Source organism: Lepidochelys olivacea (genome assembly GCF_965140295.1).
Source record: "Lepidochelys olivacea isolate rLepOli2 genome assembly, chromosome: 5".
NCBI lineage: Eukaryota > Metazoa > Chordata > Testudines > Cheloniidae > Lepidochelys > Lepidochelys olivacea.
The window spans coordinates 116,647,106-116,659,197 of record NC_140415.1 but is presented as its reverse complement, the minus strand read 5'-3'; the positions used below and the strand labels follow the sequence as shown (position 1 = coordinate 116,659,197).

The 12,092-nt window shown below is 38.0% G+C and overlaps 1 protein-coding gene across 1 annotated transcript in view; it reads left to right on the top strand.

The window, feature by feature from the left end:
* CAAP1 (caspase activity and apoptosis inhibitor 1) overlaps positions 1-11,152 on the top strand; it is a 28,114-nt gene extending 16,962 nt beyond the window's left edge. The window contains exons 5-6 of the mRNA XM_084629307.1: positions 3,533-3,606; positions 9,581-11,152. Of these exons, the coding sequence (XP_084485433.1) occupies positions 3,533-3,606; positions 9,581-9,918 (412 nt within the window). The 3' untranslated portion in view covers positions 9,919-11,152. The remainder of the gene's footprint in view (positions 1-3,532; positions 3,607-9,580) is intronic.
* Positions 11,153-12,092: the final 940 nt, after the last annotated feature.

Sequence of the window (12,092 nt, the reverse complement as noted above, 5' to 3'; positions counted from 1 at the left end):
AACACAAGCCACATTAAAGTGCTGCCGTGGCAGTGCTTTAGCATTGTCAGTGTAGACTAGCCCTAACAGCCTTAGGAGATGAGCAGCCTAAAAGAATTAGGCCAAGGTTTTCAACCTTTTTTCATTGCAGACCCCTAAAAAACTTCAAATAAAGGTGTGGACCAATTTGGAAATTTTAGACATAGTCTGCAGACCCCCAGGGATCCATGGACCACCTAATTAGGTAAGCTTCATTTTGCAGCTGCTGTCAATGGCAAGCAGCAAAAGAGGGAAGGTGTTATTGTTTTGGTAGAGAGGGTCCTTCCAACCTTCTATTTTAAAAAAAAAAAAATGTATAAGGTGGAATAGAACACCACCCAAACAAGGGAGAATGGCAAGGAGACCCAAGAGAAAAATGGAAGTGGAGGGGCTAATGCACCAAAATTGGAAGGGTGAGAGGAGGGAATCAGCTGAAAAAGGAGGGCAGGAGAGAGCTGTGGCTGACTTTGAAAATTAGCACTGACTCCCTCCTAGAGCATATCTCCCTGATTCTGACTGCTTTCTTTCCTAACAGCCAGGAGGCACAGGGAACTCCAAACTTTAGTTGCCACTTGTTAGCCAAGGTCAATATGGAAAATGAGGATATGAGACCTGCAGCCACAAAGGCATTGCCTTAGGGTTAAATCCAGCATTATCTCCTGCTCCCCGCACGTGGGGGCTGTACTGAGGTGCTCCCCACTTTTATATCGGCTTTTGGCTGCTGGGTGTCTGCTGTTTTACACCAGTGTAAATTAATAGTAACTGAATTTGGCCCACTGTCCTTATGCAATTGAATTCTTTTTATTAAGAAAATAACCAAATCTAGACTGCTCGGCCACTGCTTGGCCACAAGATGGTGTATGACACCTGCTTATTAAAATCCAGCTGGTGAAGTTTCATCAGCAATCCAGTCAAACCCAACCTTTTATGATAAAATAAAATGCACTGTAAAAGATTTGCCTTTGGGACCCCCAATTTTTTTGACAGCAGATGGTCTTTACAGCAGGGATGCTTTTTTTTTTTTTTTTTGCTAAAGCAGTTGATATGGTCTAAATATCAGGGACACATTCTACAGCAGGTCTTGCTACATGATTTCCAATTTACAGAAAAGTCTTTATTTTTTGTTAGGTAAAAAGAAATGTAGATATTTCTACTACTTGTACTTAAAACAAACTGCATAGTTAAAAGTAAGGGGTTGCTGTGAGGTTGCTGACAAAGGGGTGATTCTAATTCTTGAATGAAATTTGGCTTTAAGACTCAGGGCAGCAGAAGCTTTATTACTGCAGAGGTGACACTGCTTGGCATCTTTCCCCCTGGAAATTATTTGATTGTGTCAGAGCTGACCCTGCTGCTTGCCAAGGAGTAGCATTGCTATCAGCAATGAAAACAGCCAGTCAGCCTCTCTCCTTGGCAAAAGGGAAGAGTGCAAGATTTTGGGTTGTGTTTTACCACCACCAGCCCTCCCACCCACCCCTGGAGGCTGGGGCAAGAAGGAATGAAAGTCTGAGAACCTGCTTAATATGTTTAAAAGATCACATTAAAGCAAAATTAATTTTCTCTTAGAATTTCTGGTTTTAGATATAGCATCTAAGAGCTTATACAGCCTGAAATGTCTGACCTTCTGGAGACAAGCAAAAAACATAGAATCATAGAATATCAAGGTTGGAAGGGACCTCAGGAGGTCATCTAGTCCAACCCCCTGCTCAAAGCAGGACCAATCCCCAATTTTTACCCCAGATCCCTAAATGGCCCCCTCAAGGATTGAATTTACAACCCTGGGTTTAGCAGGCCAATGCTCAAAACACTGAGCTATCCCTATGTGGGGGAAGCATTTGGGTGGTTCCTAGGATAAGAGAAGCTCACATAAACAAACTCCCTGTTCAGCATAGCTCTTTCCCCATTTGGGCTCTTTTCCTTCTCATCTCTACCCACTCTTCCATCCTTCTGCTGGAAATGGAGAGCCCAACAGAACTGAAACCTTGGGATTTGGAATAACATTTCACCCAGCTTCAGCGGGTAGGGAAGCATACTAGAGAGAGGAGGGAAGCACACGATCCTCGCCCAGTCTCTTGCAAGATACAGGTTAAGTCAAAGTGGGTGTGTGCTATCGAGCCAAACATTCAGTTTTTTGCGTAACTATTGCATCTGTGTGTGCAAATGCCTAGGCACCTTCCTAAGCATTTGTTTGCATAATTGTGATAATTATATGCATGTCTTTGTGTACAAACTTGTGGGACAAATGGAGGGCCATTCAGAATTGATTACAATGTCTACAACTAGCGGGGAAAGTAGCCGTCAAAATAGGTGTACCCTCGTTTGCATCAGTGTAGCAAATTTGGGCTGGTTAGAAATGGTGTACAAAAGGAAGAGATTCCCTTCCAGTTGATTTATTAGCCTGACATTCTAAACAGAAACACATCTGTGGTTATTTAATAGAAAAACAGATCTGCAGCCACCTTGTTAAGAAAGAACTTGTTTAAGGCCATAGTTGAAAAGGAACTAAGTCTAGAGTATTGAAACTTTGAAATTAGAATATGGTAAGATCTGTGGTAGTGCTATCATTTTTTTTTATGGTTCGATTTAATACCTACAAGCAGGCTGGTTGCTTTGATTACATGTTAATGTAATACATACTACACAAACTTTAGACAAGAAAACAGCTGAGGGATGAAATTGGGTAGATGAATATAAAATAATTTTACTGCCAAAATGCTCATTAAACTCAACAATTGGATTCTCTTGATTTCAGGATCTTGCTGTAAGCAGTGTCTGCCCTTTTCAGGTGCATCTTACAATCTCTCATTTATACTTCCCTGCTTTGTATAAAAAATGTCATTTGAAAACTGTAGGTAAATAGCAGGCCACAAACATATGGTTCCATGGCTCTTAGGCTATTTTTTGTTTGCTTCTGTGCAACATGAAGCAATTCCAGGGTTGACACCTTAGCGGGGGAGGGTGTATGAATCTTAAAATTAAAAAAAGGTGAATCTTTTAAGGTAGGGGAAATAGATATTGAACCCAGGTCAATAGTCTGGCTGAATTTGCTTTTTAAAAGCAATTCTTCAGTGGTAATGTTAGTTTCTCATGAGGGTGAAAATAGCTACTTAATTGCAAAAGTAAACAGCAAATATCCCTTGAATGCAACTGAAACTAGATTTTCTAAATTCCTGCCTGTGTGACAATTTATGTTGCATTTTGCAAATAAGCACCCCATATTGGGAAGATACTGCCAATTATGATTTTTCATTTGTAGGACCAGTGCAGTGAGGATAATTAACTTTGATCTTGTATGTCACTGAGGAAAGCAGAAAAATACCCTGGGGTTCTAAAGTGCTTAAAATGGTTATAAAAGTATATGTAAACTCTTGTTGGCCCCTTTCATACAGAACCTGTCTTACTCAGGCTATTAACAAATACTGTGTGCCTAGTGTAAAGGAAATGTTTCTTTGAAATAGCCCTCTTCACTTTATATAATAAAGTGTGCAAATTAAAATGTGTTCTCGTTTGTTTCCAGACAAGACAACAATGTAGATTCTACTTCTTCTCTGAGGGAAGACAGCAAACTGGAAGGTCTGGAGTCAAAACAGGGTATGTATTGAGAAAGCTGAAGTCTTGTGTTCTTGGCAGTGACCAGTTTCAACAGCCAGTGACTGTCAGCCTGGATACTTGAACTGGTGGTAATAATAATAGTGACGCATCCTCAGTGGAATCAAGACATCTGTGCCACCCAGACATCTGTGCCACCTAGATAGTACAGAAATGAAAAAATGATGAATCACTTTTTTAAAGAACAAAACAAAATCCAAAACATGGGCCTAATTTTCAAAAGTGCTGAACAATCAAAGTTCCCATTGATGCTCCAGTAAGACCAGAGTGTTCTTTTGAATGACATGGGGGCATTTGTTGCCTTCATGCTGAAATATTGACGTTCAAAAGTCTTCCCCACTCTTTGTTTTTGCACTGTACTCATAGTGATCTGAAGTGGCAGAAGAGAGTTTGGTGAGTTTTATATATATTTAGACCCTACTAGTGCTGGATCATCTTAAGAGCCTCCTGTTTCTTCCCTGGGCTCCATAGGAAAAAATAAAAGGTTTTGGGGAAATGTATTTTTATCATGAAGTTGATGCTATCTTTTCACTTTGCCAGTCACATACATTCAGTATAACCATTTGCAGCAGCAAGAGATTAGGTAAATCTGTTGTATAAGCAACTAGCCATTCATTGCTCTTCCTAATTCCTCCAGAACTTCAAATCCTAATAACATAATAGTAACTATCCTGAAGTAGACTGTAGGTCCATCGTTAACTAGTGGGGTGAACTGACCAAGCAGTTTTCAGCAGGAGCAAATCTTCAGATCCATAAATTAAAACAAGTAGCTATAAGCAAAAAACAAAACCTTTTAAAACCAACCCAAATCCTGCCTCAGCCTGGGGTCCATGCAGTTCAGTTCCTGAGTGTGGAGTCCTGCCTTCTTACAGGCATTCTTCTTGCTCCCTAGCACATATTGTTTAAGCCTCTTCCCTGAGCCCAGGTCCAACGGCAGGAGAAAGGATGGCAATAGAGTTTTACTTTCAAAATAAGCAGCTGCCTGATTTCTCCAAGGCTGTGTGGCTTGTTCAGAGGATCTGCAATCCTGGTTCCCATCCCTATCCTGCCCCTCTGAGTTCTGCAGGACTGGAGCTCTTGGTAGCTAGGGGAGCATTACTGCAGCTCTGCAGAAGCACAGTTAATAACTCAGCTGTGGGAGAAGGGAGTGTAGTAGAGGGGAAGCAAGACTGCAGGCCCTCCCACTCTCCGACTTCTCACTTCTGGCCATCCAGCTTAAGAGGAACTTTGATCATTTCTCTCTCTTTGGATGCAGATCATTCTAAATGATCACCTTCCTTTGGATATCTAAAAGACAGCTGCTTCTGTACTTCAAGTGCAAGCTGAGCAATTGAAAGTAGAAATACAAACAAGCCAGCATTTGGTGTGATCACACCAATATGGCAGCTTTTGGTAATCAGGTGGGGACAGATGAGCCTTCATTTTCTGTAGCCTCCAGGAAAGAGAGGTACAAAATCAGCTTTTCATTCTGGTGATTCTAGTGTCTTCTGTTTTTTTAGAACAGGCAGAAATGCATTGGCTTAAGCATTCATGTACTGCTGTGATGGGCACTGGATAAAATACCAAGACAGATAGTGATGTACTTTTGATTCCCTACTGTACATTGGAAGCTGCGTTTAAGCTGCATCAGCTCCTGTTTTAGCTCATCCATTTCATGAACACTGCGTAACAACTGCCAGTATTATTTTATACATGACACTAGAATTATAGCTGCTTCTATCTCAGCCTGTTTATTTTCATTTGTACTTACTATACATTGTAATGTCAGAAATAACTGTCAAATCAGTAAATGCTTCAGATTCTCATAAACTGTATTCCTCTTATGAGGGGCCAATATTATCTGCTTCCAGCAGCTTTTATTTCACAATTCTGAGTCCTATCTCAACAGCTTTTCAAACGGTTTATTATTATTATTTTTTTTGAAGTAGCTAGTGAGGGGAATTAAATGGAGGGAGGAGGTAAGAATGTCAAAACAAAAGCTGCAGAATTGTTAAGAGCAGGATGCCATGACTTTGTGAGAAACGCTTTAAATATTGCTTGTTGCGCTATATGGAGTGACCTCGGAATTGACAGATTTCCTGCAGACCTCTTCCACTCTTTCTGTCCTATCTCAGGGAATTGATGACTGCTGCAGGTGATTGCTTCATTGTCCTTTTTTATGACTTTATCAACCACGGTATCATGATGGCTTTGGGCAATGACAGCGGTGCTTCTCAAGATGTTAGCTTTAAAGAGCTTTTGAGAATATGGGCATAAATTGTAAAATATAACTTAGTAATCATTCTTCTTCCATGCTGGAGCCTGTGATGCTACAGGAAAAAAAGGTAGAAGACAAAGCAGACTAAGCAGAAGTGAGTAAAATATGGTTAAAAAAGGAATTAAGTGTGCTGAAATGAATTTCACAACTGTAGCTGAAGGAATAAGTACAAGTTATCAAAATGAAAAAGATAATGAGAAAAATGCCATCTGAGACTTTTATTACTGTGTAAAATTACAACTGCAAAAGAGGGAAATGAAGCTCATCGGCTAATTAAACAACATTTGTAGGCCAGTGGTTGTGTGATTACTGTGCATTGTGCTGCAATGGAGACTCCTAATTCTGGATAGAACCCAGGACAGCCTGTACCTTTGAAGGCTGGGCAGCTCCCTATTCTATACAGATAGTGGGACAGGAATGAATGACCCAGTTTGTCAGTAGCTTTCAGGTTTTTCCACCCCCTCCATCTGATCAGTTCCAAAGCGAAGATTGGCAGTAAGGATGAGCATGCTCAGAGTTTAACTTCTGAACTTTGAACTAGGCTCCTCAAATACAGTATGTTTTCTTGCCCCATGGAAATGCAGTCCTGTTGAATAAGGTGCTAAGTAAATATGGACTGGTGCTTTGTAGCAAGACAGAAGAATTTCCATTCCTTAATCTTAATAATTCCCATTCCTTGTCTTTCTGGGAAGTTAGTTAGCAAGATTTTGTTCAGAGTCCACTCATCCCTTTCTGTAGGCAGGGAGAGGAGAAGTGAAACTTGCATCTGAGGTGGAAATGCAGATTTTGAGGTTGCCATGATCATAGGCATTTTAGAGACAGGGCAACTACCCCAAACACATCACTTCTGTGGTGTTGAAGACTTTAGTAGGGGACTGATGGGCCTTATATATTAGTGCTTATTGCAAACTCTCCATGTGATGTTGAGGATTAGAAGAGGACACATTTTTCATAGAATTAAATTGTTTTAACCAATATAACCAGTTTTTACTCCAAAAAAAAGTCATCATTCACCTAATAAGTGCCACAGACCAAAAATCCTATATATCAACGTGATCAACAATGCTAATCTCCAGAAGCAAGAATTTATAGGGATTTGACCAATTTTCCCATACCTGACTAAATTTATGATGATCTTGATCCTGAAAACGTGTAGCTGTGTACACTTTACATATCATATACTGTTTACCTGTTTGTTAGTATGCTTTTGCATCCATGTTCAGTAGCTGATGTTACAAATCTGGGATTGCACATGTTGAGTAGCTAAGACCTTGATTCACGAAAGCATCCCTATTTTGGATAGCACTTAAGTTCCGAATAGGGACTCGTGTGCTTTCTTAAATCTGGGCCAAAACTCCAGAATTGAGGATGTGTATGTTTCTTTTGAACTCTTTACACCAGCACTCAGGTTTAAGTTTTTATTTAGGGTAAATAAAAAGCAGCTGGCTATCTTAAATATGCCTCTAGTGTTTATAAAAACAATTTAAGGAAACTTATTGTTGACTAGGTAGTTGGATGAAACACCATTCCTCCTCTTTTTTTTTTTAAGCAAGGAAAGTGCATTTATTATATTTCTTTCTTGGTGTTCAATATTGATTTTTCATCCCCTCAGGATAACAGTTATGTCACAAAAGCCAAGAAAAATCTGTTTTTCTAAAGATTTTCCTTCCCTGCTCATAAGCAAATATGCACGCATCCCAAAAACATTTCTTTTAAGCGTTTCATAGAAGGGGTAGAGTTTTCTAATGCATTCTTTTACTCTTAAAAGGAAAAATTGATCTCTGGCAAAATTTGTTGCTTCAACTTATTTTGGATCCAGAAATTTTAATTTGTTGTCCATATCCTACCTGTTAATCTTCACACAGAATTTTCATTGAATGAAAAGTTCAAGGGGAATATTGCCCTTTATAGGTATGGAGAGTTTTTCAGTTCTCCCTCCTGTTTTCCAGAAATGCCTCTCACCCACATAGCTGTATTCTTGTGATGTGGTGTACAACCAACGGCACCGAAATATGAACAAGCATTTCTAAAGACAGACTTCAAAAATTTCTTTTCAAAGATGTGTACTGTGCTGTTATTTGAAGAGGAAGGGAGAATGGTTCATGTTGGGACTAAAACACATGCTTTCAAGGGAATTGTCATTAGTATTTAGAAGAATGATTAGCAAAATCCTTTCTGTAAGTTTTGCAACAATAAAATGTGAGCATCTTGAGGAAAATCCCAGAGATACAAAGACAATTAGTTAAAGGCATCAAACCCTGACTCCCTGCTGTATTAGACTACATTATCAATATATTCTTTATAACCTGAGCTTTAGTAAAACTCAAATTGCCTGGTGTCCAAGAACAGCAATTCACAAAGGAAGTACTGCATTGGTTTCCAGTATATCAGTGGCTTTGTTGTTGATGAGCAATACTGGCAGATCAATAATACTTCCCAGCCTTGGAGATTTGAGGTTTAGGAGCTAAAAGAACAGATGGAGAAAACTAGTGATTCTTAAGTCATCCACAGAAAGGAAACCTTTTTAAACCAGTTGGCAAAAGGCTAATTTAAAAAAGGGAAGTTTAAAAAAGGAAAATTACTATGGTATATAGATGTTTATATCCTAATGCTGATATGCTCTAAAACTATCATTTTGTTTTGTTACTATACAGTACAGGAGCTTACTGTATATGAATGTACCTTTTACCTTATATCTTCAGCACACAGTGAAAAGTTTTTATTTTTAAAATGCATTTCTTTAAATCTATAATTTCATTTTTTAAGACTATTTATGAATTAGCAGCCTTAACTATTGTATAATGACCCTACCAGGAGCCAATATTAAACCCTTGGAATCAGTAATTTTGCCATTTTGTTGCAATAAATAACAATATTTATTTTAAGCAATAAGCAATATTATCAGAGCATATCTAAAGATGAAAAATGACACCCAAGCACCAAGTAGTTGCAGAGCCAAGGTGTCAAGAGGGATAGTATCTCTCACTCACAACTTCACCGTAAAGAGAATCGGTGATGGAGGTTTTGCCAGTTTTACTGACTATACTGCTTTTTCTAATTAAACTCTTCCTAATAAACCTCTGCTTTTAACGAAAAATAAAAATCACCAGCATTTCTTTTATAATTTTACTGAGCTGACCCAAATTAATCTGAAATACTTCACTAAAAGGCTTAGATAATTGTAATGTATGACTCTTTTTTTTTTTTTGCATCTTCATTGGCTTTGGTATTTTTTCTTTATTGTAATTTATAAAGTAATCAAAGTATTTTTAAACTGCATTTTGAGAATTAAATTTACTTCTAAAATAATCAGTCCCAGAAATTCCCCACATCAACTTTCATTTTGTAATGCAGAAGCTTCATTGTGATATAAAACCTTATGACATTTTTAATTAGGAAAATAGATCATGTAACTCCATATGATGGAATACATTTTTCAGGCACTGCTGCTTTGGTATATTGCATGTTTTTCTAAATTGGAATAAAAAATGCATTAAAACTTGTCTAAATTAGATCAGTCTTAAAAGTTGGGGGAGGGAAAAGAGGAGGAAATACTTGCCTATAATTTATAGATGGTTTTTGTCATAATCTGAATCTGTGAAGAGAAACATTTTTATGCAGAGGCAGTTTCTAAAATGAAAGGGAAATTTTTGTTAGGCTCCCTGCACTGCATGGTTATTTGTTACATTTGTGTTACAGGCAAGGGAGAAGATAGTGATGTCCTCAGCATAAATGCAGATGCATATGATAGTGACATAGAAGGCCCATGCAATGAAGAGGAGAGTCCAGATGTGCCAGAAAGTGCTGTCAGAAGTGGAGCTGGTCAGATAGATGACCTTCAGAAGGACATTGAGAAAAGCGTGAATGAGATACTGGGGTTGGCAGAATCCAGCCCAAAGGAGTCTAAAGCAGCAAACTTGACTGTTGCTCCATCAGAAGATGTTCAGCCATCAGCACAGCAGCTGGAGCTCCTGGAGCTTGAGATGCGGGCCAGGGCTATTAAGGCCCTGATGAAGGCTGGCGATGTAAAAAAATAGCCCTAAGCTTACTTCATTTTAATATTTTTTTATATTTGTTTTGAAGGGTGTGATGTCTGTTCTCTTCAGTGCTATAGTATGTTTGGATTGGGCATGACATTCCTCATTCAAACCCTTTTGAGTATCCTGACCTGTGGCTTAAATTGTTGATAGTTGGTTTTCATTGCCTTTGGCATGCTGCTTCTGTGACTTATACAAATGGATTGGTTTGACACTGCACTAGATCAGTGTCTCTTTTTGCTGGGTTATCACTTGACGTGAATCAGGAAGAAGTCATAGATCTATGCCAGGATGCTGGGTGCCTTTAATAAAGGTTAAACGAACACCGTAGGTTCTTCATAATTCCTGTAGTTAGCAATTAAACTGCTAATTTTTTTTTTCCTCCTGAACTTTTTAGCAATTTAAGTAACTTGATTTGCATGTGCTTCTTAAAAAGGTACTATTTTGAGGAGGTCTTCTGTGGCATGACAGTACTCATATCTGCTTGCAGCACTCTGTGATACGATTTGAGATGTTTATTTCTCATTGGGCCGCAGCTTTTAGGAATATAAATGAATTAGTTAAAATTGAATGACAATTTACTTTAGGAGATTAAAAGCATGCTTCATTTTTAGAGAGCTAAAATTGCTAAGGAAAATTTTTTTCAGTAAGCAATCTAAGTTAATTGTTGTTAGAGAAAGTAATTCCAGTGACAAACTATGCTAGTAGGTGTTTTTATACTGCTGGTCATTTTATTTGGCTAGTCTCCTCCCACAATTATTTTATCATGTACATCTCAGCTGAAAACAGGAAAATGAATGCTTTGTTTTTCTCATTGTGAGATTTTGTTAATTCAGCACATCATCTTGTGAGATTGGATAATGCAGCGAATCAGAAACTGTGTAAAGATTTCTGATTTTGAGCTCAAGTTTTTGATATTTAACTGATTTAATCTTTTCAGATCCCCTGTAAATAGCTTTCCAGAAAGGTGGTATAATTTATTTTTATGCATTTTTGTAAGGATTCAAAAATCATAAACTCATTCTTCATTTTAAGGATGTTTATAAATAATTGCTTTTATACAACTTGCTTTCCTATTATTTGGTAACTGCGACAAATTAATTTTGATTGTTTGGAAGTGGTGCTATTTTTATAATTGAAAGTATATTTAAAAGAAACTTTTGATTTTGTTACATCCCAGGTCTGAGTCTAATTCTTGTTAAATATTGTTAAATAAAATAAATGGTTCATTACATGTTGCTATATTGAGTTTTCTGTTTGCTTCTTATGCAAATAAGCAAATTAGATGTTTATTAAATAGTAAGAAAACAAACTAGTAACTCTTACATGCTGTATTTGAAATGTTTTCCATTATTTACATCTGCAGGCCTTGTTTTAGTGATGCACAATACCCAAAATGCTCTTACAAGATTTGAAAGAGCTTCCCTAACTTGGTAAATATGTGGGCATTGTCTATGGTAGCAGGTTCTTTTTGTGTTGTCTGAAAGATGAATCAGGATCGGGGTTTTTTTTGTTTTGTTAAAATAGTACTGACCTACTGCAGCATAAATTTGCTTGTAAAATAAGGACACTGTTAAATGCAGCTGCGAGGATTCTTACGGTGAGTACTCTTCAAAGGGCAGAAGAGGCCTGAGTGAATTGCATCTGGTTTAGTCACCATATTGATGACCCTAACTTTTATCTACTATATGTAGCAGTTGGAGGATGATCATCAGAATGTATGTGTGAGGGAGAATGGACCTAACCAGTTAGGTACTACACAGAATCCTGTTTACCAAGTCAGCCTCTAGTGCTGTAATTTTAACTTATTTTCCGGGGAATTTGGGATTTCTTTGGGGATGAGGAAAAAGAATATGGCAGAAAGACAGCAGGTGAGGCCTAGATCTGCCTGGGAGATTCCTAAACTGTAATGTTACAGGAGAGTGCGGTTGTTTTGCTATAAAATGTTTTTCTATTACTGTAAATGTTTAATTCCAACAGTTAAGGTATTGAATACCTAATTTAAGCCAGCTTTGCATGGCAGTTGAGCATCTCACCTGTAGGGACATTCCCCTCTTAAGTTATACTAGTGCAGCCGCATATATCTTGCAAGATTACACCAGTATAACTGACAGGAGAACTTGATCCTTAGTGTTTGCTCCTGTTGCTCTTCTGTTTCTAGTTTGCATTTGCCA